The following is a 25,444-nucleotide window of genomic DNA, read 5'->3' on the forward strand; positions in this document are numbered from 1 at the left end:
AATGTATTTCTAAAGTTGCATTCAGCAGATAAGATAGGATTGCAATTAATAAAATATCAGTCTATTAGGCTGCTCTATAAATGCTGATAATTTTTTATGTAGCTAGGTTTTGTGAGGAAGGCTTGCAATTAGATTAACGCCAGTGATTCAGGCTGCTGTTTTAATAGGGAACATTGTATGTTAACAAAGTTGCTAAGCAACATCAACCTATCTTTCCCGGGTATGAGTTAAAGAATTGTCAGAACATTAAAGTACAGATGTTTAAAGTGGCTGCTGAACATAAGATAGCAGGAAAAAAACAACCCTCTATATTTCTATTTGCTTCTATAGGTTGTATCTTATCAATTCTCCAGTGGTAAGAGCAGAAAATCTAAGGTTCAAGGAGGAAGGTGTAAGAGATGTGCTGAAAGATGTCTTCCTCCCCTGGTATAACGCATATCGCTTTCTGATTCAGAATGTTGTCATTCTGCAACTCAAGGTATAAAACTGTCAAATATTGCCATCGAATGCACGTTGGGGGATGTTTATGGCATTATTAAACGGAATTTTAAAATACTATCTGCTTTCTATTTTTAATGGTTTCTATTATTGTTGTTGTTGTTATGATGATGATATGATAATGTTGATGATGTTTATACTCCCCTTGGCTCCCAGAGACTTTGGGCAGTTTTCTTCACTTATTTTCATCAAACCACACTCAATATGCATCAGCACAGTTGTAAAATTAAATAGAAATGTAGTTTATCTTTGCTCTTGTCACAATGATTAGAATATCAGACATGGTATATGGAGATCTACATTTAGATCCACCCAGTTGTAAAACCAACACTATATACTTGGGTCTGGGACTATTGCTTTTAATAGTCTGTTCTGTTTTAAATATTTAATGTCAGATGCTAAGGATGACTTCCTAATAATGGTAACTGTGGGGATCTCTGTTGGGGCATAGCAGACTAGTTCAATTTTTCAAATCTAATTTAAAAAGTTAATGAGAAGTTAACAGAGCAAAGCACCAGTCTCCAATGCCACTTTTATGTCTAAGAAGAACTCTGGGCCAGGAACATAAATAACAATGATGGCTAGTTAGAAGATGAAAAACCAGTAAAGAATTGTAGAATCACTGAGGATCCCAAAAGGTCACCTAATCCAATACTTTCCTCATTGAATTGTGGTAGGAAGAAACACATGTTAGAGTGTATCTATGCATCTGATGAAGTGGGATGCAGTTCATGAAAACTTATTTGTTAGCTGGAAATAACTAAAATATGTTAGTTGAAATAGGTGTTACCAGACCTGGTTTTATTAGTGTGTGCAAGAATCCACAAAACTCAACCTGACATGTGGCCATCCAGTCTCCAGCTTAGAGCCTCCAGAAGTGAGAGTTAAAATGTCTTCTAATATTCTATAATGCTATTTTATTTCTTTTAATTTTAATCTGATGGTGAATAGAATAGAATAGAATAGAATAGAATAGAATAGAATAGAATAGAATAGAATAGAATAGAATAGAATAGAATAACAGAGTTGGAAGGGATGTTGGAGTCATCTAGTCCAACCCCCTGCTTAGGCAGAAAACCCTATACCATTTCAGACAAGTGGCTGTCCAGTTTCTTCTTAAAAACCTCCAGTGATGAAGCAACCACAAATTCTGAAGGCAATCTGTTCCACTGATTAATTATTCTCACTGTTAGGAATATAGAACATAGAATAACAGAATTGGAAGGGACCTTGGAGCTCTTCTAGTCCATCCTCCTGCTCAGGCAGGAAATCCTATACGATTTCAGACAAATGGTTGTCCAGTCTCTTTTTAAAAACTTCCAGTGTTGGAGCATTCACAGCTTCTAGAGTCAAGTTGTTTCACTGATTAATTGTTCTGTCAGGAAATTTAAGTCCCTTTCACCTGCATGGGACCATTTTTTAAAAGATTTTTATAGACAGCCATCTAGCCTTCTTTTCTTAAGCATGCCCACTTCTTTTATTATTCCTAATATGACTTGGTTTTTAGACCATTTAAAGGTAGTCCTCAGCTTACAATCACAATTGGACCTAAGCAAGGTAGTTCTGAAGTGAATTTATAAACCAATATGTTATAAGTGGGGACATGGTGGCTCAGTGGGTTAGGACGCTGAGCTTGTCGGTCAGAAGGTTGGCAGTTTGGCGGGTCGAATCCCGAGTGCCGCGTAACAGAGTGAGCGCCTGTTACTCGTCCCAGCTTCTGCCAACCTAGCAGTTCGAAAGCACGTAAAAATGCAAGTAGAAAAATAGGGACCACTACGGTGGGAAGGTAAAGCGTTCTGTGCGCCTTTGGCGTCTAGTCATGCCGGCCACATGACCACGGAGACATCCTCGGACAATGCGCTGGCTCTACGGCTTTGAAACGGAGATGAGCACCGGCCCCTAGAGTTGGAAACGACTAGCACGCATGTGCAGGGGAACCTTTACCTTTACCTTTTATGTTATAAGTTCCTGATTTTTTTTAAAATCACCAAAATGATGAAAGCATACCTGCAATGATCTAAATAATAGGAGGACCCATGAAAGCAGAACATCAGAAGTAGTACTTTGGATTTAAAAGTAGTTCATTGGGTTGCTTGAGAGTATGGCTTTGGAATAATTGCTTTTAGACTGTAACCTTATGCACAGATATAATAAAGTATTGTAGGATTTAAATTTAAACTTACCTGTGTCCTAGATTGGTTAAATATAATAATACATCAAGGTCTTCAGAGGTTTCTGAAACTTCATGATCCAAATTTGGAGGGTCAATTTTTTTGTATATCTACTTGAACCTAAACCCCTCTCTTTCTTTATCACAGTCCTTAATTGATATAATTTTGGCATCTTTGAAATAGCATAACTTGATAATATCTTTTGTAGTAACCAGTGAGATGAATTTTGTTTTAAAAAACTATCATAAAGGAAAATTATTGTCACCACGAGAAACCAACAAGACACGTAAATGGCAAATTGCCCCTCATCCCACCAATATCATAGGTATATGTCCTCTCTGCCTCTGGGATCAGTCTTTGGAATTTAATAGCAACAGCAGCAGCAACAACAACAACAACTACTGTTTGTATCATAATGTAATGAAATATTGGCTTCACTGTATTTGAGAACTTGGTTGACGATTCCTGGTATAATGAATGTTTATGTTTGTTGCAAAATTTAATCTGTTCTCTCAGCTACTATTACATTTCAGAAAATTCATTGTACAGAGAAACTAACGGATGGTTATTTGGTAGGGAATATTTTATCAGAGAGATACTCTCAAATACACAGTATTGCTTGTGGGAAATTGATCATTTGAGCAGCTTGTAATTACACACCTCTTACAATATCTGAGCTTTCAAAGTAACTTTGGAGACCTTGCAATAAAGGCAACAGATTTCAAAAAGTAGAAAACAAAATTGCTTTACTTTTTTAGCAGTCACCTTTACAGGCAGATTGTCAAAGTTTTATAATTAATCAGCTATTTCTGCGTCTCCCCAGGCACTGTTCACAATACAGCAACTCAGTTTGCCCTAATATTTTACTTTTTTTCTTTTATTAAATTACTGAACTATATTTTGCTACCAAAATTTTGGTCTCATTACAGTTGTGCTCATTGCCTAGAAAATGTATTTGTATAAGTGATTTGCTTTGGCAATTATGCCACTAAAATTATTTATTTATGAATAAATGTTATAGTGGGAGTGAAGTCCTGATGGAAAGTCCTTAAATGAGAAACTTGAAAGGATCTATTTCTCATGAAACTAGTTTTAAAAGTCTGTAGTTTTATTAATCTAATATGATATCCTTGCCAAACTATTTGAACTGATGGTACCATATAGAAAATTTTATTCTCCTAGGATGGCATGATCGTATAATTTTTAAGGTAAACAGTACTTTTGAATGTCATTCAAGGAATATCTTTTATTCTCAGATATATAGAATATCTGCAGTTGTTTGCATGTAGAACTTGTCCTAAGAGCAGTGAAATTTCTTACTGGCTCTACTTGAGTTGCAAGAATCAGGAGTCACGTTTTTATGTATATTTGTTGCAAAAATCTGTGCCAGTTTTCAACCCTTGGCTAAGCCCAAAAAAATTCTAATTAATATTTTCCATGCAACAAAGCCATATTCCTTGTTTTATTTTTTTTATCCATGTTCATAGAAAGATGAGAAGGAATTCCTTTACAACGAGAATGCAATTAAAGAAAGCAACAACATCATGGATAAATGGATCCTTTCCTTCACACAATCACTGATTCAGTTCTTCGGGGCTGAGATGGCAGGTGCGTACATTTTCTCTGTGTTTCAGCATCAAATTAGATTTGTATGCCTGTTCAGTCTGGTTGTGCATAAGATTATACACGTTTGTTGAATGTTGAGTGAAATTGATCAATTTTTGTGCATTTTTTTTGGGGGGGGGATATTTATTATATCAGTCACAAGCAGAAAGTAGAAATCCATCCCACAATGTGATAATTATTTCTGCCTTTTGCTTAATCACAAAAGTCTTACTGATTTAAAGCTCTAACAGTGGGGTGTGTGTGTGTGTGTGTGTGTGTGTGTGTTTGTTTGTGTATCTGAGTATCCCTTCATTGCGACATAGATATCAATAAAGGAAATGCAAATCCTTTGGTTTCGGCAGGAACTCAGGGGAATATTTTCCCAGAGACTGCTGGATTGATGGAAACTGCCCTATAGATGAATCCCCAGTTTATTATTACTCCCCCATATTCCTGTTCAGTGTAGATTTAATTTCTATTCTTTTGTCACTAATCATAAGCAAAAATTAGCTTTGGGTATGTAACCATATCTATTACGATAGTTAATGCAAGTTTGAATCTGGGATTGGGAGCAGATTTGCAAAGTTAAGTTTAAAAAATAGCTTCCTATATTTTAATTTTTTTGTCACAAAATTGTTGCAGTATTAACCAAATTATTCTATGAGAAAAAGAGACTGAAATGAAAAAGAAAACTGTTACACATTTTTTCCCTTTAATTTTTAGCCTACAGACTGTATACAGTAGTTCCTCGACTGGTTAAGTTTGTAGACATTCTAACCAACTGGTATGTCAGAATGAATCGTAGGAGGTTAAAGGTAAACTAATTTTTCCCCGATTCCTGACATTTTTTTAATTTGAATTGCTTTTATGTTGCTTCATTTAGATAAATAATAAATCCAAGTGACTTAAAAAACAGATGCTTTTGATGGAATTAATATTTTATTCAAAACTGCTGTTTTGCTTAAAATATGTGAACAAATCAAATCAATAAAAATATCTAATTACTCTCTTGTCTCTAAATGGGCAGGGTGAGAATGGAACAGAAGACTGCATTATGGCCTTAGAAACATTATTCAGCGTCCTCTACTCCATGTGCAGACTTATGGTGAGAATATATTATAATCTTCATTAATTCTAATATTAGCTTAGATAGAGGAGGTTGTAGCCATAGCTACATATGTATTCAGTGATTGTGATGGAGTATAGTTTATGGCTATATGACAAAATTTGTTTTTATTAAAATTGAGTTTTATTTAAACACCATGCCTGGTAACAATCGAGTGCAGAGTTTCTATACTACAGTCTAAATAAGCTATGCTAAAAGGAAACTAAATAGCAAAGAAAAGAGAAGGGAAACAAGAAAGGAAAAATAATGATTATGTCAGAAGTCACTGGAGAACAAGAAAAAATTGCATTTGTACTTCTAATATCCACAGGAGAAACGGCAATTGTGCCAAAGATTTCTGAGAGGGAAAAGTTTTGCTGTTATTTTCTCTTCCCTTTTAGTGGGAATGTAGCTGTATGGTATATATATGTGTGTGTAAGTGTGGAGTAGCTCTGGACATCTTGTTAGGCAATTGAAGGCCTCTGCAGGAAATAATTGCGGCTCTCCAACATAAAGTGGAAGTTAAGAGGACCAGTCTTCCTCTAGTTTATCTTAGCTGATACAAAACAAAAGAAATGTACATCCTGCTCTTGCTGATTTCTCAGGATGATTGCTTGCAGAGCAGTTGTAGAGAACCAGGTACTATCAGATAAGCTATAGCATTTTGTGTTCTCATGTTGTTCATTAGCTTGCTTTATGTTACTTGGAGTCCAGGCACTGGATGAAGGAAAGATAATGTAATATACCGTATCTCCATCTGTCTTACGGTTTCTGATGGAGGAAAAGAGATGACTAAAGTACAATTTCGATTGCTGGCACAACTATTTTTTTTCCATTGTGTAAATGCTATTAGCATTCATTGTAGAAATGACATAGAGGAGATTCAGTAACCATCTCAGTAAAAATTTATAATCAGTCAAGAATTTAGAATATGCAGCATAATGGGAGATGAGACAATATTGTCATTTCAGGCACCTTATACTCCGTTTATTACCGAACTAATGTACCAGAATTTGAAGACTCTTATCGATCCTGCTTGTGTTCAGGAGAAGAATACTGATAGCATTCACTACCTCATGCTTCCTCAAGTTAGGTGAGCGACTGTGTAATTATCAGCTTGTTTTAGTGTTTTAACTTGCATTCGTTCTGTACTGTTGGAATTCTGTGCATTTGTCACTGATAACCTGAAAAAATCTTTTGAGGCCTTTTAATTTTTTTGAAATAAATCATTGCTAAAGACAATAGCTTAACAGTTGTAATAATAATATAGGCAATCTTGGGGGACAGATTTTGGGATAGGATTCATTTAGTTTTTACTTTTGGTATTTCCTGTATCAGCTGTGCAATCTAGCGTTAACAGATTGAATAAAATGCAATGTTGATTGATTAATTGCTTTTAAAGTTTAGATGCTTTATTGCATTTTTATCAATATAAAGTATGTAAATCATTGACAATTCATTTTGATTGGCAGAAGGCAGTTTCAATTAATCAAATAATCAAGTATGGTAAATTATAGAAGATATATTGCAGGGCTGTAGTCAAGAACGACTAAGAAAATTAAAAATAAATACGTTAAAACTAACCCTAATCTTTTATTGATTACATCTTCCATATCCAGTCCTGATGACTATAATGGACATAGTGCCTATATTGTGGGGAAATGTTAAAAAACAAGGACTTTGTTTAGGCTCAAAGCATCAATTTAGAGAAGGTGAAATCATTGACAGTACCTGGGAGCTTGGCTTATTCATTCTTCTAGCTCTAGTAATTGCCCTTTGGGACCTGTATAGAACTCAACCAGCAAAACCAGTTGCCTTGAAAGGTGAGGCTGAGCTACATCGATGGCCAAGCTTTATTATGCTTGGTCCAAATATTTAGACTTTATTTGTCATTTTTATCCACCTATCAAGTTCCACCCCTGGGATAGACAAATGATTTTTATCTGATGGTGGTAAATGTGTTGTCACGGGATGTTAGCTGTTTCAAGTAAAGCTGTTGGGAAAAATTGCCTGAAACCTTGATGCTTGTTTCATTGATATGGTTGGCAAAAAGGATTTATTTGATTTGGATGTGTCTCATTCTTACTTGTGCTATTTGTTTTGCATGTCTGAGTCAGTAATGAAAGCTACTAAAGGAATTTCTCAAGATGGTAAAAGGATCTTATTGAAAAGAAAAATTTCTTCTGTTAATATTGTGGATTTTAAAAGCATAAAAATATGGTGATGGCTGCCACACTGTATATAGCTTATGTTGTGTAGCTTGTTCAAATGCCTTTGGAATATTATTGTGTAATGTGTATTACCGGTAGAAAGCTCCATGGTTATTTATAGAGTAGTAAGTTAATTTGTGGAGTTCCAATTGCCTTATTTTTTCAATAAATGATGCCTAATATTATTACCATTCATGAAAATAATTAAAACGTACTGTACATTGACTTCCTTTGACTTTTGTTTTCAATAGAAAATTTGTAATAAAGCAAGGGTCCTCCCTCCTCTAATAATTGGGTATATATTAGAAATGAACATCCTATTTCTCTTTATCTCCACATCTTTAACCATGACTTGTCTGTAAAATCTTGGTCCTGAGCATGTAAATCTTTATTTTACTTTTGCAATGTCTTTAGTTTGTTATTTATTTTTTTCTGTGCTATTTGAATGAGTAATATGTCCAATTTATAGCATATATAAGATATAATATATATCTGCATATATTGAGATAAACATTTGTTTGCTCTTTCAATCTAGAGAAGACCTGATCAACAAAAACATAGAAAGTGCTGTTTCTCGGATGCAATCCGTTATTGAGCTTGGACGTGTAATCAGAGATAGGAAAACCATTCCAGTAAAAGTAAGATGTTCTCTATTTTCAGAAGTAAACCAATGAGCTCCAGAATGTGGATTATGTAGAAATACATTGAATAGCCAACATGGCATTTTGCAATGCTCCTCATTTTTTTTCTTTGGGACTGAAGTTCTTGAATTTGATTTTAGTATCCATTGAAAGAAGTGGTGATCATCCATCAGGATTCTCAGGCACTGGAAGACATCAAATCCTTGGAAAAGTATATACTTGAGGTAAGATGAACAAGTATATAAAAAAGTCCTTTGTTCAAATGATCAGCAACTGTTAAATGCTTTGTCTGTATTGCACAGATTCTAGAAGTCCAGCTTTAAATATGTAGATTCAGGATAATTAAAGAATTATCTAAATGTGTACAGTATGTCCGAAGTAACAAATCTTATCTGTTGAAAAGTTTGCTGGATCAAAAGGAGGAATATGTCCTAATCAACTGTAACCTGACTTTGTTTAGATTAAAATAGATGGTTGAAAACAGAGGGAAAATGTCAAATCTTGATTAGGGAGCAATTAGCATTGTTGACTAGAAATTTCATATAACATGAATCTAAATTAGAGTTTTCTTTTCCAAAGAGAATGGATTAAAAATAATTCTATTTCAAGAACTACCGGTAATAGAATAATATGTCTCATGGGAGGAGCCCTTGCCTGTAACAGTATTGTTGAAAGTGGCTGCTAACTAATTGTCCAAGTTTAAGATTCTGGTATTAATCTGTGAAGCCCTAAATAGTTTGAAAAAACAATACCTGAGATAACTCCTTTTCTCAAATAAATCAGCCTGACTATTCTTATCTTCATCAAAAGTCCTAGTGATTATGCCATATGGCGTAGTTCTTAACGTAGAGTTGGTCAGGAAGAGGGCTTTTTCAGTTATATCACTGAAAACGTTGTTCCCTGAAAACATATATGTACTGATCTAATTAGCACTAGGTCCATTATATTAACATTCTTATTTATGGTAACATTTGAGATGGCACTAGCAAATCAATTGTGGTTATTATATTGAATTATATTGAATTTTTAATACTATACAATTGCTGGAGATGCTCATGAATAGGCAGTATATACAGTGGTGCTTAAACGTTTTTGAATCCTTTTGAATTTTCCATATTTTTGCATAATATGACCTAAAATGTTACCTGTTTTCACACAAGTCCTTAATTAAACAAATGAGTCAAAAACATTGTACTTGTTCATTTATTTATTAAGAAAATGATCCAAAGCTACACATATTTGTGTGTGACAAAAGTATGTGAAGTATGGACTTTGCGTGTTCTTGGTCACTGCCTTCCTGCATGACCCACTTTCTCTTGAGCTTCAATTCTAGGACAGATACCTTGACATTTTCCTGTAGAATTTGCTGGTAGAATTCTAGAATTCATAGTTCCATCAATAATAGCAAGCCTTCCTGGTTCAGAGACAGCGAAGCAGGCCAAGCCATGGTGCTACTACCATTGTGTCACAGATGAGATAAAGTTCTCATGCTGGAATGCAGTGTTGCCTTTTAGCAAACCTAACACATTCAACTCCAAAAATTCTATTTTGGTTTCAGCTGTCCACAGAACTTTCTTGCAAAGAAAGGTTTTGGCTTATCTATGTGATCTTTCAGAAACTGTAGATGGGCAGAATATTGCTTTTGGAGAGTAGTGACTTCCAACCTTGCCATATTGTTATGCTTTGTTCTCCTAATTGTGGTCTGGACGCTGCTACTTACCAATGTAAGAAAAGTCTTTAGTTCTTTAACATTACTCTGGGGTTCTTTGAGACCTCCTGGATTATTGTATACTTTGCTGATAGTATGATCTTGGTTGATAATTCCTGGGAATAGTAACAATAGTGTTGACTTGCCTGTATTTGTAGACTGTCTACCTTAACAGTGGACTAGTGAAGTCCAAACCCTTTGGAAATAGTTTTATAACCTTTTCCAGCCTGATAAGTATCATCAACTGTTTTTTGAAGGTTCTCAGAAATCTCCTTTAGTCAAGCCATAAAACACCTACATGTATTGTGAAGATCAGCTCCTTGATTGAAACACCCGACACTAATTTCTGCTTCAAATGAATTGATAATCCTAGAGGTTCACATAACTTTTGCCACACAGAGATATATAACTTTTTCACATTTAGATGGAAATATTGAAAATTCAAAAGGGTTCACAAACTTTTAAATGTTTGTGTGTGTGTGTGTGTGTGTGTGTGTGTGTGTGTGTAGATTTCAGAAGTTCTGCAGAAATTTAAAGGGACAGAATTCACCAAGAAATATTTTGTGTTTTAAGCCTTAGCATTCCAAACATCTGCTTATAAACTGATGTTCTGCTTTGGAAAGTAAGCCAATCTTTATCTGCTTTAGAAATTTGAATGTAGTCCACCAGACTACATGTATTAAATTTTTAAAGGCCATAAAAGTCATAGATGCTCTCTTATAAGTATTGTTTATACATTTGCTTGGCCAGACAGAGGATCTCCTAACAGGAGCAGCATTTCAGCATAAGTATGCTAGAACAACTTTGGGATATAAAATAGGAAATGAAGTATATTTAACAGACAGCTCCATTTGTAATAAATAGCGTCTATCTATTCTGTTTCACTAGGCTGAATTAAATATATTCTAATATTGTACTGTATATAAACATGTTTAGTTAAAGCTTAGTTGCAGAAGACTTAGTTATTAAGGCAACTAATTACTTTCTACATGATTGTTGCCTTTCCAAAGTGACTAAAGACTGTAGAACTGGAAAAAGGGAGGCCTTGTCTAATATAGAGGGATGACTAGTATAAGCAAAGTTTAATTCCAAAATTAAAGCAGAAGTAGGTATACATCAGAATGTTTGGATAATATTTTGGTAAAAGTTTTTCTTGTGTTGAATGGGTTGAGACTTCCTTTCTTTCCTTAAATATAATCACACAGGGTTAGAATTATTCACAGACAAATCTATGTAGTAGATAGTTGTTCGATATTTTTCTCTTGTCTTTTCTATACAACATTTGTTGCTATTGGAAAATCATAATGTATTCTTCTTTGCTCTTTTTATTTCCTTGGGGTGGGGTGGGTTATGTGCATTTTTTAAAATATGAAGGAACTTAATGTCCGCAAAGTGACTTTATCAACTGATAAAGATAAGTACGGAATCCGTTTGAGAGCAGAACCTGATCATATGGTGCTTGGGAAGCGACTTAAAGGTGCCTTCAAATCTGTAATGGCTACTATCAAAGAATTGCCAAGTGAGCTGTTGGAAGAATTTCAGAAGACAGGTTGGTAAACATTCAGCATTGTTATAAAACTGTGATATGGCAGAAGAATTTTCATGCTTGGGTTGCAAACCAACCTATTTAGCTTCTTGAATATATTATAATGTACTAATAGATTGGGAGTATTTAAAAGCTACAGTATTCCTTTTTATGTAACAACTTGGCTGCTCTTCTTGGAGTAGGATACTCAGGCCCTGTCATTAAGGGCCTTAATTTAAAAAGAATGAATAGAGAGAGCCTGCACAGTGTTAGTGCTTTTAACAAATAAAATTCTGAAAGGAGACCTGCCAAGGTAGAAACATCCAAACTTGGGAGTGCAAAAGCAGGCCAAGTTTAGCAGGCATTGTTAAAAAGAATTTAGGAGTAATGGGATAGGTTTGCCTCATAAATGTAAGATACAGAATAACCGAGTTGGAAGGGACCTTGGAGGCCTTCTTAATGTTAATGTTATTGATTTTCCAGTACAGGTAATCCTTTAGTCTTACAACCTGGATCTAACAGGTTCTAACAGTCCAACCTCCTCTGTGCTCATATGACTGAATTGCAAGTGCTCGGCAGCACAGCTGCATTTACAGTGCTTGTAGTGTCCTGCAGTCACATGATCACAGTTTTACAATGCTATTGCCAAAACCCAGCACTTACTCCTTCTTTTGGCAAAATCGCATCCATAGTGAACCATTGGTTTTCTTCATGAATGCAGTGTTCACTTTACAACTACTGTATATTTACTTTATGACTGCCACTTTTGCTTAACAACCAGTGCAAAAAAAGTCAAATTGCTCAGGCACTTTATTGACCTGTTTTATGACTGTCATGACATATGACTGTAATGGACAGTCTCCATTAGCATCATATGTCAAGGGCTACCGGTTTCCTGATTGAGGCCTATCTAATGCTGAGTAAAACAAAGTATTTGGATGAAAAAAGTGCACTGTTTACTAGAAGGATAAACACAAAGTTAGAAAGGCATATTGTTAGGTATGTTTATCTTTCAAATGAAAGAACAAAAGATTATTTTGAAATCAAATCAACACGTTTTAACATATAATACAGAATTCTTTTGTTTAAATAAATTAGGCACAATTGTTGTAGAAGGGCATGAATTGCATGAGGAAGATCTCCGTCTGATGTACACCTTTGACCAGACTATAGGGGGATATGGCCAGTTTGAAGCACATTCTGATTCTCAGGTATTGAATATAAAAAGTGTTGAATCTATATACTCATTTCGTTAATGCTACCTTTTGCAAATTATTGTCTCTTACATGGCAGTGTAGAATTCATTTCTGAATAGCTGACTTAAGATAACAGCATGAAAAAGTTTCGTGCTTTTTAAAGTTAATGTAGGACTTTAAATAGGGAAGCAGGCAACTTTCCTACCACATTGTATGGGTTCTTGATATTGTTACTTTAATAGCAATTTCAGGAATGTAAAAATGAGGCTCATTATTTATTTATTTATTTATTTATTTATTTATTTATTTATTTATTTATTTATTATATTTTTATACCGCCCTTCTCCCGAAGGACTCAGGGCGGTGTACAGGGCAATAAATACAAAAACAGGATACAAAAGTTAAAAGCGATTAAATAAATGCCCAAGGTTAAAACAATAATTAAGATGTATTAAAACCCCAACCCTAACCCATTATATGTAGTTCTAAAGTAGAGAGGAAGAGTATTACTCAAAAATGGCTAAAAGTAAGGAAAAAATGTTTCACTTTTTTAATCTTAACAGTATGATGGGGGAGGGTGTGGAAGTCCTTTTTCTCTAGGAAGTAGTCTGCACAGATAAGTATCCTGGTCCATAACTGTGAGGCATGCATTTTCTACCACTACAGTTTTGTTAGTCTTATGCCATTGTAGTCCATGTAGTGAGATGTTTCACAAATGCTGATCTGTGTTGCTCCATTGTAGAAAATAGGTGCTACTACAGTACTGTAACAAGGTCAAAATAATGAAATATAAAAGTACAAATGGTACTTCGCTTGTTAAAGAGAGTTCCTAGGGCAAGTACTAAAGAGAGAGGGAGACAGAAACAAGTAGAAAATTAAACTGTAGCAGAAATGGGTTCAAAAATAAAACATGTTTATTTTAAGTAAAATACATTTTATTTTAAATAAAATAAACATTGTTTTTTTTATTTAAATAAAATAAGTCACCATTCCACCCTTTAAAAATGAAATATAAAGCATTTTGAAAAAAATCAAATATCATTGTTGACGGGAGGGCAGAGATCCACCCTGAGGCCTCTTGTTTGTGGAGTTCCTCAGGGGTCGGTTCTCTCGCCCCTCCTGTTCAACATCTACATGAAGCCGCTGGGTGAGATCATTCGTGGTTTCGGGGTGGGGTATCATCAGTACGCTGATGATACCCAACTTTTTCTTTCCACCCCGAACCAACCCAGCGATGCCCTCGCCATGATGTCCTGTTGCCTGGAGGCGGTCCAGGTCTGGATGGAGAGAAACAGGCTTCGTCTCAATCCTGCCAAGACTGAGTGGCTGTGCATATCGGCATCTCAGGTTAACCAGACCATTCCATCTTTAATGATGGGGGGGTGAGGTGTTACCCCCCATTGATAGGGCTCGCAACTTGGGTGTCCTCCTGGATTCGCGGCTCAATTTTGAAGATCATATAGGAGCCGTGACCAGGGGGGCTTTTGCCCAGGTTCACCTGGTGCACCAGTTGCGACCCTATCTGGACTGAGATGCCCTACGCACAGTCACTCATGCGCTCGTGACCTCCCGTTTAGACTACTGCAACGCTGTCTACATGGGGCTGCCCTTGAGGACCACTCGGAGGCTTCAGCTGGTGCAGAATGCGGCCGCGCGAGTCGTGATGGGGGTCTCTCGATATTCCCATGTAACACCTCTACTCCGCGAGCTGCATTGGCTTCCGGTTGCCCTCCGGGTGAGATTCAAGGTGCTGGTAATGACCTATAAAGCCCTAAATGGCTTGGGTCCGGGATATCTGAGGGAACACCTGCTGCTGGCATCAAGCTCCCTTTGTCCAGTGCGCTCCCACAGGGAGGGACTTCTCAGGGTGCCGCCGGTAAAAGATTGCCGGCGGGTAACACCCAGGGGGAGGGCCTTCTCAGTGGGTGTGCCTGCCCTCTGGAACCAGCTGCCCATTGAGCTTAGGACTGCCCCCGACCTCCGTTCATTCCGCCGGGACCTGAAGACCTGGCTCTTCTAGCTCTCTGGCCCAGGCTGAGAATTTTAATTTTAATTGGGGTTTTTTACTTTTTCAGGGACTGTTGTAATTATTTTTAATTGTTTTTAACTTTTGTATTTCTTGTTTTAAATACCCTGTAAACCGCCCTGAGTCCTGCGGGAAAGGGCGGTATATAAATCCAATTAAATAAATAAATAAATCATAGTTGACATCAAAGAGATGTCAGATAGTCTCGCTTGATGGGCATTCAGTGAATGTAATGCCACAAATGAAGGCTCTGCCTTGAAGCGATCTGCCTAACTTCATTTGGCAGAGGCATCGGAAGAGTACAGGGAGTACAGTATAGAAGTATGCATTTGGGTCAGGGAGAGGCACATTTTTGAGACTTTGCCTTTGCATGTTGGTCACTCCATAATATAACTAGAAAAAACGTTTTAGACACTGTTCTTGACACTACCATCCTTTCCAGGAACAAAGTAGAAACCACTTTATGTTGTATATAGTATGTTTTAAGTGTGTGTTATATATGTGTACACTTGGAGAAGAAGCAACTAAATTTCATTTTTAATGTGTGTCATTGGGCCCACAGGAAAAAATGACAATAAAGGTTATCATCATCATCATCATCTGATAGCTATATTGTAACCCAAAAGAGAAGAATAATGAATTTGAAATTTTAGAAACATTTCAAAGATACTACAAGATACTGAACATGGGTCTAATTAGGTGTGTGCAATCCTAGCCATTTTTCCTTGGGACTGTATCCACCCAGCATTTTCCAGAAGTGATCTTGAGTTGTAGCCCATTTAAAAAGCAATGAAGAATAAATAATGAACAATTAACTATGGTTTATAATTAACTCTCATTTATTAAAACACCATCCTTTTAATGATAAAAGATACAATGTAAAGTTTTGTTCAATTTTTTTGCTGTATTTATCACTAGGTTTTAGTTCTCTTAGATGTTACTCCTGATCAGTCTATGGTTGATGAAGGGGTTGCACGTGAAGTAATAAATCGCATCCAAAAACTTCGAAAGAAGGTAAGTAAATCTGGGGAGGATTACAAATAAAGAAATTTCTCCTAAAAATGTCTCTGGGGTCACATTCCTTGATTCCTTTTATTGTTAATAAAACAATATGCTTTATGATTAAACTAACCTTAATCTCCAAATTTATATCTTAGAGGGGACACTTAGGTTATAGAACCCCAGTTCCTACTTTGTGCAGAGATCCATATTACAGCATCTCTGTCTAGCCTCTGCTTAAACATATCCAGTGTTCTCACCACCCTCTTCTCTGGGTAATTGGTTCCATTATCACATTGCTCTTACCTCTAGGAATTTTTTCTTAACATTCAAACAAATTCTGACTTCTCATATCTTAAATTCATTATTCTTTATTCAGCATTTTGAGGTCATACAGAACAGGTCTAGATCATGCCCATCTGATTTTGTTTCAGGTCCTTGAAAAATGCTATCGTATTCTTCTTATTTTTCCTCAGTTTTAACATTCCCGCTTACTTCAGTGTTTCTTCAGACTATATAGTTTCTAATTGCTCTTTTCTGAAATGATCCAGTTTGTATGAATCTTCTTCTCACAAGATTGTTCAAAATTAGATAATAGTGTTACTGAGGGCCAATAGGTACGCAAATAAATACCACTGTTCATTTTTATGCTTTGAAAATTATACTGATACGAAAACTCGGTAATTCCCCAAAATACCCAAAGCCTGGTTTTCTGGAAGAAATTGTTGTTTTTATTGCTTTCTTTCTCTTTTGCCTGTTGGAACAGTATTCCTCAAGAGCAGATTCAGCCCAACCCCTTGAGCCTTTTGCAAAGCCTTAAAGACTTGGTTTTGATACCAGGATTATGGGTTAGGAGGTTGGGCTGAGCCAGCCCATTTCTTACGTTAATTGTGATTGATGGATCTGTTTTTACTACAACTGTTTTTTCAATGTTCATTTTTTTGAGTGTTGCTTTTTTCTGCTTGTATCTTTTTAACACAGTTAGCTACCCAGAGTTATGAACATGAGATAGTCATATAAATTGAAGTAATAAATAAGACTTTCCTGAACTTTTCTATGGAACTAATTATTGTTTAAGATATTTATCAAAAACTAATTTGTATACATAGATTGATTGTACTATTGTTTGCCTTTATTTTATGTTAGGAGTGATTTTTTTTAAATTAAAAAATAGCAAATAATAAGATAATTGAACTAGAACTCCAGAATCCTAAACCATAGGCCACTAGGAATTTAAGTTTAGCACCTTCTGAGATCTAAAGGTTACTTACTCTGATTTTGATTCTAATCCTGTTTGTAGCAACTAATCTTAAGTACATTTAGTAATACTTACAGTATTACTCAGACCAAAAGTATTAATGAATATTAATGTATAAAACATAAATTATCTGAATGATGAGTTTTTGATTTAGATTAGAGATTGCAATTTTTGAGTTTTTAAACTGAAAACAGTGAATTTGAATGACAAAAGATGAATAAGATACTGTCTGCCACTGGTCACTATGGATTGGGTTGAATTTCCCTGCTGTAAGAAACAAATCCCAGCCCCTTCCATGCCATAGCATGCATGAGTGTCTGTTTAATGTATAAATGCTGTTCATAGCTGAAGATACTCTGTGCAACTGTATTTGATATTACTTGCACCTGAATGGAAAAATGAAGTGTAAATCATGTTAAAAATCAGAAACATTAATTTAAAGAATATTACCTAAAACAATTTGATCCAGATAGCTTGCTGTGCTGATTAATGTTGCTTATGATCAAGTCAGCAACCCTGAAATAAATTGAGAAGTAAAAGGAGCATTAAGCAAAAAAAAAAATAATCCCTTAAACTTCAGAAGCCTGCAGTTTTCTTATCTTATGTGATAATGACTGTTCATTTTGCTGGTTTCCTTGTAAAAACATATATAATTGTTGATAAATCAGCTATAATACTGAAAAAAAAAATCAAACCATTAGTCCAGTCATAACAACAGAAAGCTGTGAAAAGAAAGAAGTCAATATTTTAAATATCAAAAGAATGTGTTGAAGAGAAATAACTTTGTGCTTGATGGGGTTGGAACGCATCATGGAGAACAGATGGCAATAAAAGGAGAGAATAGAAGAGAGGAGAAAAATTGAACATGATGTAGGTAATTGTGCATGAAGGTGACTTCTCTCATTGTTTTAAGATGACAGCTCTATAAATAAGAGTAACCTCTACACACAAAGTAAGTGTAGCACTCCCAAATAACTCATTAATTTTGTTAGTACTTGAATCTGAACTTTGTTTATTAACCATAAATTCATGAAATGCTGTTCCCCGTGAAGGCCAATGATACATGGCAAACCATTTATTTTCATTTTACCCAGCAAAGGATGAGTGAGTTATGTGTATGGTGGACCATGATTAGAAAGAAAACTTGTGACAATTTAGGCATTTAGATATTTTTCTTTGTAAATCACACTGATAGGCACAGTTTTGTTGCTTTTTGGTACTTTTAATACATTAATTTCTTCTGTAAATACTGACAGAGAATTTATTACAAAAATTGGCCATAAGATAATATTTGATAGTCACTAGTGTTATTAATTTTATTTCAGCGCAATCTGGTTCCTACAGATGAGATTACAGTATATTATCAGGCATCTCCAGAAGGTGATTATCTTGATACTGTTATTAAGGAACATACAGATTTTATTTTTGCCACAATAAAAGCTGCTTTGAAGCCATATCCAGTGTCTTCCTTGGAGGAAGTGCTTATTCAAGAAAAAACTCAGGTAAGTACAAATATAACTCCTTATCAAACATTCACCTTCACTATGATCTAAATATTGCACTATTCATATTTAATGTTTGTTGGACTAGACTAGTTTTAAATTCATGAAGTCAGTGAATCTGAATTATTTCAAAATTGTTACACAGCTACAGTTGTAGAAAGCTGTGGTTTCCCCATCTCTGTCTAACAATGTCACATACAGTCTCATGGATGTATTTTTATGTTGCCACTATCACTACCAAAGTGTATATATCTAGGCCACTGACTCTGCCCAAACATAGCATATCCAGTCTGCCTACCACACATCACTGTACAGATAATCAAGTGTCTGATATGCAAGTGCTGTTTCCATGTGTATTTTAAATTTGGGTATAGAATAAATGCATGTGCCTCAGAATCCTACCTGAGTTTGGGGCACTTTGAACAGCTTATTGTATTTATAGGATAAACTCTGCATAGAATGTTTCGCGCATTCTTGTCACAGAATGTGTCAATTTTAAAGGTTGCATGGACTTGTTTTCTATAATTTTTGGCATCGTAGTTCCAGTATAACTTGGAAAACCAGATTATGCAAAGTGAATATGTATATAAAATGAGGAGAAATTGAAAGTTGTTGTTGATGTAACCTTTCATGGATATGAATAAGATTATAATCTTATATGAAAGATTCAAATCCAAGGCAAACCATTCAATATCACAGTAGTCCAAGTCTATGCCCCAATCACCGGTGCTGAAGAGGATGAAATTGACCAGTTCTATGAAGCTCTACAGCACCTTATAAAACTAACACCAAAAATGATGTTCTTATCATCATGGGGGATTGGAATGCTAAAGTAGGAAGCCAAACGATAACCAGAATAACAGGCAAGTTTGGCCATGGAGTACAAAATGAAGCAGGGCACAAGCTGACAGAATTTTGTCAAGAGAATACGATGGTCATAGCAAACACTTTTCCAACAACCCAAGAGACGGCTCTACACATGGACATCACCAGACCGTCAACACAGAAATCAGATTGACTATGTGCTCTGCAGCTAAAGATGGAGAAACTCTATACAGTCAGTAAAAACAAGACCAGGGCTGACTGTGGCTCAGATCATGAGCTTCTCGTTGCAAAATTTAGGTTTAAACTGAAGAAAGTAGGGAAAAGCACCAGGCCACTCAGGTATGAATTAAATCATATCCCTGATGAATACACAGTAGAGGTGACAAATACATTTAAGGAATTAGATCTGATAGACAGAGTGCCTGAAGAATTATGGACGGAGGTTCACAACATTGTACAAGATGTAGCAACTAACACCATCCCAAAGAAAAAGAAATGCAAGAAAGCAAAATGGCTGTCTGAGGAAGCTTTGCAAATAACTGAAGAAAGAAGGGAAGCGAAAGGCAAGGGAGAAAAAGAAAGATAAACCCAATTGAATGCAGAATTCCAGAGAATAGCTAGGAGAGATAAGAATGCCTTCTTAAATGAACAGTGCAAAGAAATAGAAGAAAACAATAGAATAGGGAGGACCAGAGACCTCTTCAAGAAAATTGGAGAGATGAAGGGAACGTTTCATGCAAAGATGGGCATGATAAAGGACCAAAATGGCAGGGACTTAACAGAGGCAGAATCGATTAAGAAGAGGTAGCAAAACTACAGAGAAGAACTATACAAGAATGAGCTTAACATCCCAGATAACCACGATGGGGTGGTTACTGACTCCGAACAAGACATCCTAGAATGTGAAGTGAAGTGGGCCTTAGGAAATCTGAGCAACAACAAAGCTAGTGGAGGTGACAGTATTCCAGCTGACCTATTCAAAATCTTAAAAGACGATGCAGTAAAAGTGCTACACTCAATTTGCCAGAAAATTTGGAAAACTCAACAGTGGCCACAGGATTGGAAAAGATCAGTTTACTGTACATTCCAATTCCAAAGAAAAGCAATTCCAAAGAATGTTCAAACTATCGCACCATTGCACTCCTTTCACATGCTAGTAAAGTTATGCTTAAAATCCTACAAGCTAGACTTCAGCAGTATGTGGATGAGAACTACCAGAACTACAGGCAGGATTTTGAAGAGGCAGAGGAACTAGAGATTAAATTGCCAAAATACGCTGGATCATGGAGAAAGCTAGGGAGTTCCAGAAAAACATCTACTCCTGCTTCATTGTCATGCTAAAGCCTTTGATTGTGTGGATCACAACAAACTGTGGCAAGTTCTTAAAGAGATGGGAGTACCAGACCATCATTTGTCTCTTGAGAAACCAATATGCAGGTGAAGAAGCAACAGTGAGAACTGGACACGGAACCACTGATTGGTTCAAAATTGGGAAAGGAGACTGGCAAGGCTGTATACTGTCGCCCTGCCTATTTAACTTATATGCAGAGCACATCATGAGAAAGGCAGGGCTAGATGAATCAAAAGTTGGAATTAAGATTGCTGGGAGAAATATCAACAACCTAAGATATGCAGATGATACCACTCTAATGGCAGAAAGTGAAGAGGAACTAAAGAGCCTCTTGTTGCAGGTGAAGGAGTGCAAAAGTGGGCTTGAAACTCAACATTAAGACTGCAAGGCGTTCAAACCGGTCAGTTCTAGAGGAGATTAACCCTGACTGCTCTATAGAAGGTCAGATCCTGAAGTTGAAACTCAAATACTTTGGCCACCTAATGAGAAGTAAGGACTCACTGGAGAAGAGCCTAATGCTGGGAAAGATTGAGTGCAATAGAAAAAGGGGACGATAGAGAATGAGGTGGCTGGATGGAGCCACTAAAGCAGTAATCATGAGCTTAAATGGACTCCAGAAGATGGTGGAGGACAGGAAGGCCTGGAGGAACGTTGTCCATGGGGTCACGATGGATTTGACATGACTTTGCAACTAACAACAACAAAAAAAACAAGATAAAATACATTTTATATTACCGTATTTTTCGGACCATAAGACGCACCTGACCATAAGACGCACCCAGTTTTTAGAGCAGGAAAACAAGAAAAAATATTCTGAACCAAATAGTACCGGTATACTAAAACAGGGCTTTTCAACCTTTTCATCCATTGTACCACTTTTAGGACAAGGCAATGTCCGAGTACCACCAGTTGCCCAGCAAGGTGTCAAAAACTTGCCAAAAAAAAATAAAGAAAAAAAAAGATAAACTACAGGTAGTCCTTGACTTACAACGATTCACTTAGTGACTGTTCAAAGTTACGATGGCACTGAAAAAAGTGACTTATGACCATTTTTCACACTTATGACTGTTGCAGCATCCCCAGGGTCATGTGATTTACATTTGGATGCTTGGCAATCGATTCATATTTATGATGGTCACATTGTTCCAGGGTCATGTGATCGCCTTTTGCAACCTTCTGAGAAGCAAAGTTAGTGGGGAAACCAGATTCACTTAACAATCATGTTACTAATTTAATTTCTCTCCTTCTCTTTCTCTCCCTCTCTCCCCTTCCCTCATTCTTTCTCCTCTCTCTCTCCCTTTCTCTCCATCTCCCTTTCTCTCCCTATTTTTCTCTTTCCCTCTATCTCCCTCTTTCTCTCCCTCTTTCCCTCCCTTTCTTTCTCCTCTCTCTCTCCCTCTTTCTCTTCCTCTCTATTTTTCTCTTTCCCTCTATTTCTCCCTTTCTCTCTCTCCCTCTATTTCCCTCCCTTTTTCTTTTTCCTTCTCTCTCTCCCTCTTTCTCTCTCTCTCTTTCTCTCCTCTCTCTTTCCCTCTCCCTCTTTCTCTTCCTCTATTTCTTTCCCTTTCTTTCTCCTCTCTCTCTCCTTTTCTCTCCCTCCCTATTTCTTTCTCCTTCTCTCTCTCTCCCTCTCTTTCTCTCTCTCTCCCTCCCTCTCCCATTGTCCCTTCCTTCCTTCCTTCCTTCCCTCCCTCTTTGTCCTTCCCTCTCTGCATTAGAGCAGTACCCACGGAGGCGACCTTGCGGCCCGGCTTTCTCTTGCAAAAAGCAAGCTGAAACGGAGCGAGGGAGATTGCCAGAAATGCGAATCGGCCAATCTCGCGCTCCTGCAATCTCCCTCACTCGGTTTCAGCTTCCCTTGCTACAAGAGAAAGCAGGCTGAAACGAGGGAGATTGCAGCAGCGTGAGATCAGCCGATTCGCATTCCTGGCAATCTCCCTCAGTCCGTTTCAGCCTGCTTTCTCTTGTAGCAAGGGAAGCTGAAACCAAGCGAGGGAGATTGCAGGAGCGTGAGATCGGCGTTTTTCAGCACGTGCCGATTCGTGCTCCTGGCAATCTCCCTTGCTTTCCACTTGCGGAGGTTGGGGCTGGCCATACGGATCACCTTCGGACCATAAGACGTACCCTGGTTCCCCCCCCCACTTTTGGGGAAAAAAAGTGTGTCTTATGGTCCGAAAAATACGGTAATTTAATAGTTTACATACAGATAGTTGATCTAAATGAGATAAATAAGTTCTTTAGAACATTCAGGAATTACTCTTAATAACTTGGTCATCATTACTATCAAAATTATTATAAACTTTACCTGCCACCCATCTCACAGTTTGAAGTAACTCTGAGTGCTTTGATAAACTTCTGTTTTATCAAAGTAGTCAAACGTTCACCATAACTACGTATGACTGCATTCTAGGGAAAAAAATGATATAGTGGAAGATGAGTTTGTTTCACCCCCTCCAACCACCAGTTTTTTTTACTAGGAAAGTGTAAGATAAGTAGTTGCTGACTGGTAATCTTCCGTTAGTTATTAAGGTTTTTTTTGTTAACGTTAACATTAATTTTTGCCAGTGGCCATAAGAACAATTACCAGTTGAGAATAAATAACAAGAGTAAACAACAAGAAGCTGTATTGACATCATCTTAGTTTTTCATTTAATATACTATTTGTTGTTTTTTCTTTCCTATAGCCACTATTTGGCATATTGTTTGTCAGCTTTCAGGTGGTTGATGGTTGAAACAATTGCCCATTGGGACTCATAATGTCAGGGAGAGATAGAAATTGGATGATATTTGAACAACATGCTATGCCCTAATTAGCTAAAGTATAATTTACTGAATTAACTCTTGTCTGCATTCACAAAACACACTGAACACTATCTAACCACACCAACTAGGCTTGAAAGCACACTGAATGACAAATCAGGCAGCTACATTTTAGCCTGTACGCTGATTCATAGTTTCTATTTTTAATTGCAAATCTTACAGTGATCAACTCATAAAAGTCTCAGGGAGGCTAGTGAGATTTTTAAAAAATATAACAATTAAAATAGAATAGCTGGGGCCATACCAGGGAAGAAAATAAGCCGAACATTTTCGTAACATAATAGTGGATACCCAACATCCTTGCCTGGTCCTAAGGAAAGTGTCTGTGTTGTGAGATCTGTCCTCTGTCTACATGTATAGGCATTACTGCTTTCCATTTATTTCCCGCTGAAAGTGCACTTGATATTTGTACTATAGTTCTAGTTCGTATGCTGGTTTAGAAGGTGCAAATGAGGTGTTTTTAATATGCTACGTGAAGTACTTTGCCCAGTTATTTTTATGAGATTTTAATATGCATCTATTGACACTGTGGGTTCCTGGCAGTATTTCCAAATTGTAACAGCTTGGAGAGGAAAGTGTGTGTAGGTCTTGTCTTAGAAGAATAATTTAGAAAATGTAACTGCTGTTTCTTTAGCTGAAGGGATCAGAACTGGAAATTACAATAGCCAAAGGAGCTGTACATCACAGTACTGAGCCAGCATGCGCTTATGTCACTCTGAACATCTGCATTAATGGTAAAGAACAAGGTATGTCTGTATTAATCTACTTTTTAATTTGTCATTCTCGCCTTTTAACCGCTGCTACAAAACGTGATGGAGGCTCTATGCTGGTGTAGCTAGAACTATTTGTACTACTTGTAAAATTGCTAAGCAAAATGGATGCAGCTAGTAGTTGAACATGATTGTGGAAAATATAATATATGGTCTTTGTAACATCATGTTGATTTGGGAGAATCTTGAAAAACTAAGCAGGATCAGGATTTGCCTGAGAGATTACCGAAGAAATTAGACCGGGAACTTAAAAAAATTAAACATTGTGGAAGAAGGCAATGACAAACTACTTCTATGCTATTAGAAAAAAAAACCCTACACGAATATATTCAAGAAGTAGCCAGATATCAAATTGCATTATCTGAGAGCCTGTTGGAGAAATATGCAATGAGTCTGTGTAACAAATGGGAATGAAAATTACATCATTCTCAATTCCGTATTTTTAGGAATTAGCCACGCAGTATTGCATCTAGTATGGTTTACTTTAGAAGTGATACAGACATGGCATTGTTCCAGTCATTTACTTGGCTACTTGAAATGAGGCTTACAGATCTTTGGAGCCTAATCTACATTTGAAGTGTTTGAACTTTCTTTTTTTAAGATTTACAAATGTACCGTATTTAAGATTTAAATTATTTGAATATTGTGGCTGGTTCCTTATTATAAAATTTTAAAAATAGAGGATTACTTTTTATTTTCGATGGATATAATTAAGATACAGTTACTTAGCTGATTCAGAATAAGAGGAAAGAAATTATGATCTTTGGTTAATATTGAGGATACATTTCAGTATAAATACAGTAAACTTGATAATAGAAGTGTACATCATATTCATTTAAATCCAGAGTTGAACTGGTAATTTAATTGTTTCAAAAAAAACACAACAACTAGAAGGCACATATTTAAAGAATGCTTACTCCCCAAAATTTTACACTTCACCTTCAGTAATTCAAAAGGCTGTTTACTAATAGGTTCCTCTATGCTTATTGTTCCTCGTAAAGTATAGAAAATAAATTGGAACAATTAGAAATCCAACTCAGAAGACAAATGTGATTTGATAGGTGTTACTGAAACCTGATGAGATATTACTCAGATTGTAACACTTTAGGAGGAAACTAGATAGTTTCCAGAAGCTGTAGGAAGTGTCAGAAATTTTGAAGCTTAGAATGAGTTGAAGCTTATGAGAGATACACAGATTTCATTCTGGTTCATTAAGATGTAATAAGGATATAAC

At 36.4% G+C, this 25,444-nt stretch overlaps 1 protein-coding gene across 1 annotated transcript in view; it reads left to right on the plus strand.

Annotated features, from left to right (window-relative positions):
- The window catches only part of IARS1 (isoleucyl-tRNA synthetase 1), an 81,291-nt gene that overhangs the window by 41,021 nt on the left and 14,826 nt on the right, over positions 1–25,444 (plus strand). Inside the window, exons 19-30 of the mRNA XM_081315904.1 lie at positions 331–478; positions 4,157–4,277; positions 4,998–5,089; positions 5,302–5,379; positions 6,351–6,472; positions 8,125–8,227; positions 8,371–8,454; positions 11,313–11,487; positions 12,562–12,674; positions 15,604–15,699; positions 18,268–18,444; positions 24,075–24,186. Of these exons, the coding sequence (XP_081172030.1) occupies positions 331–478; positions 4,157–4,277; positions 4,998–5,089; positions 5,302–5,379; positions 6,351–6,472; positions 8,125–8,227; positions 8,371–8,454; positions 11,313–11,487; positions 12,562–12,674; positions 15,604–15,699; positions 18,268–18,444; positions 24,075–24,186 (1,421 nt within the window). The remainder of the gene's footprint in view (positions 1–330; positions 479–4,156; positions 4,278–4,997; positions 5,090–5,301; positions 5,380–6,350; positions 6,473–8,124; positions 8,228–8,370; positions 8,455–11,312; positions 11,488–12,561; positions 12,675–15,603; positions 15,700–18,267; positions 18,445–24,074; positions 24,187–25,444) is intronic.

The sequence above is a fragment of the Vipera berus genome (genome assembly GCF_964194415.1).
Source record: "Vipera berus genome assembly, chromosome: 2".
Lineage (NCBI taxonomy): Eukaryota > Metazoa > Chordata > Lepidosauria > Squamata > Viperidae > Vipera > Vipera berus.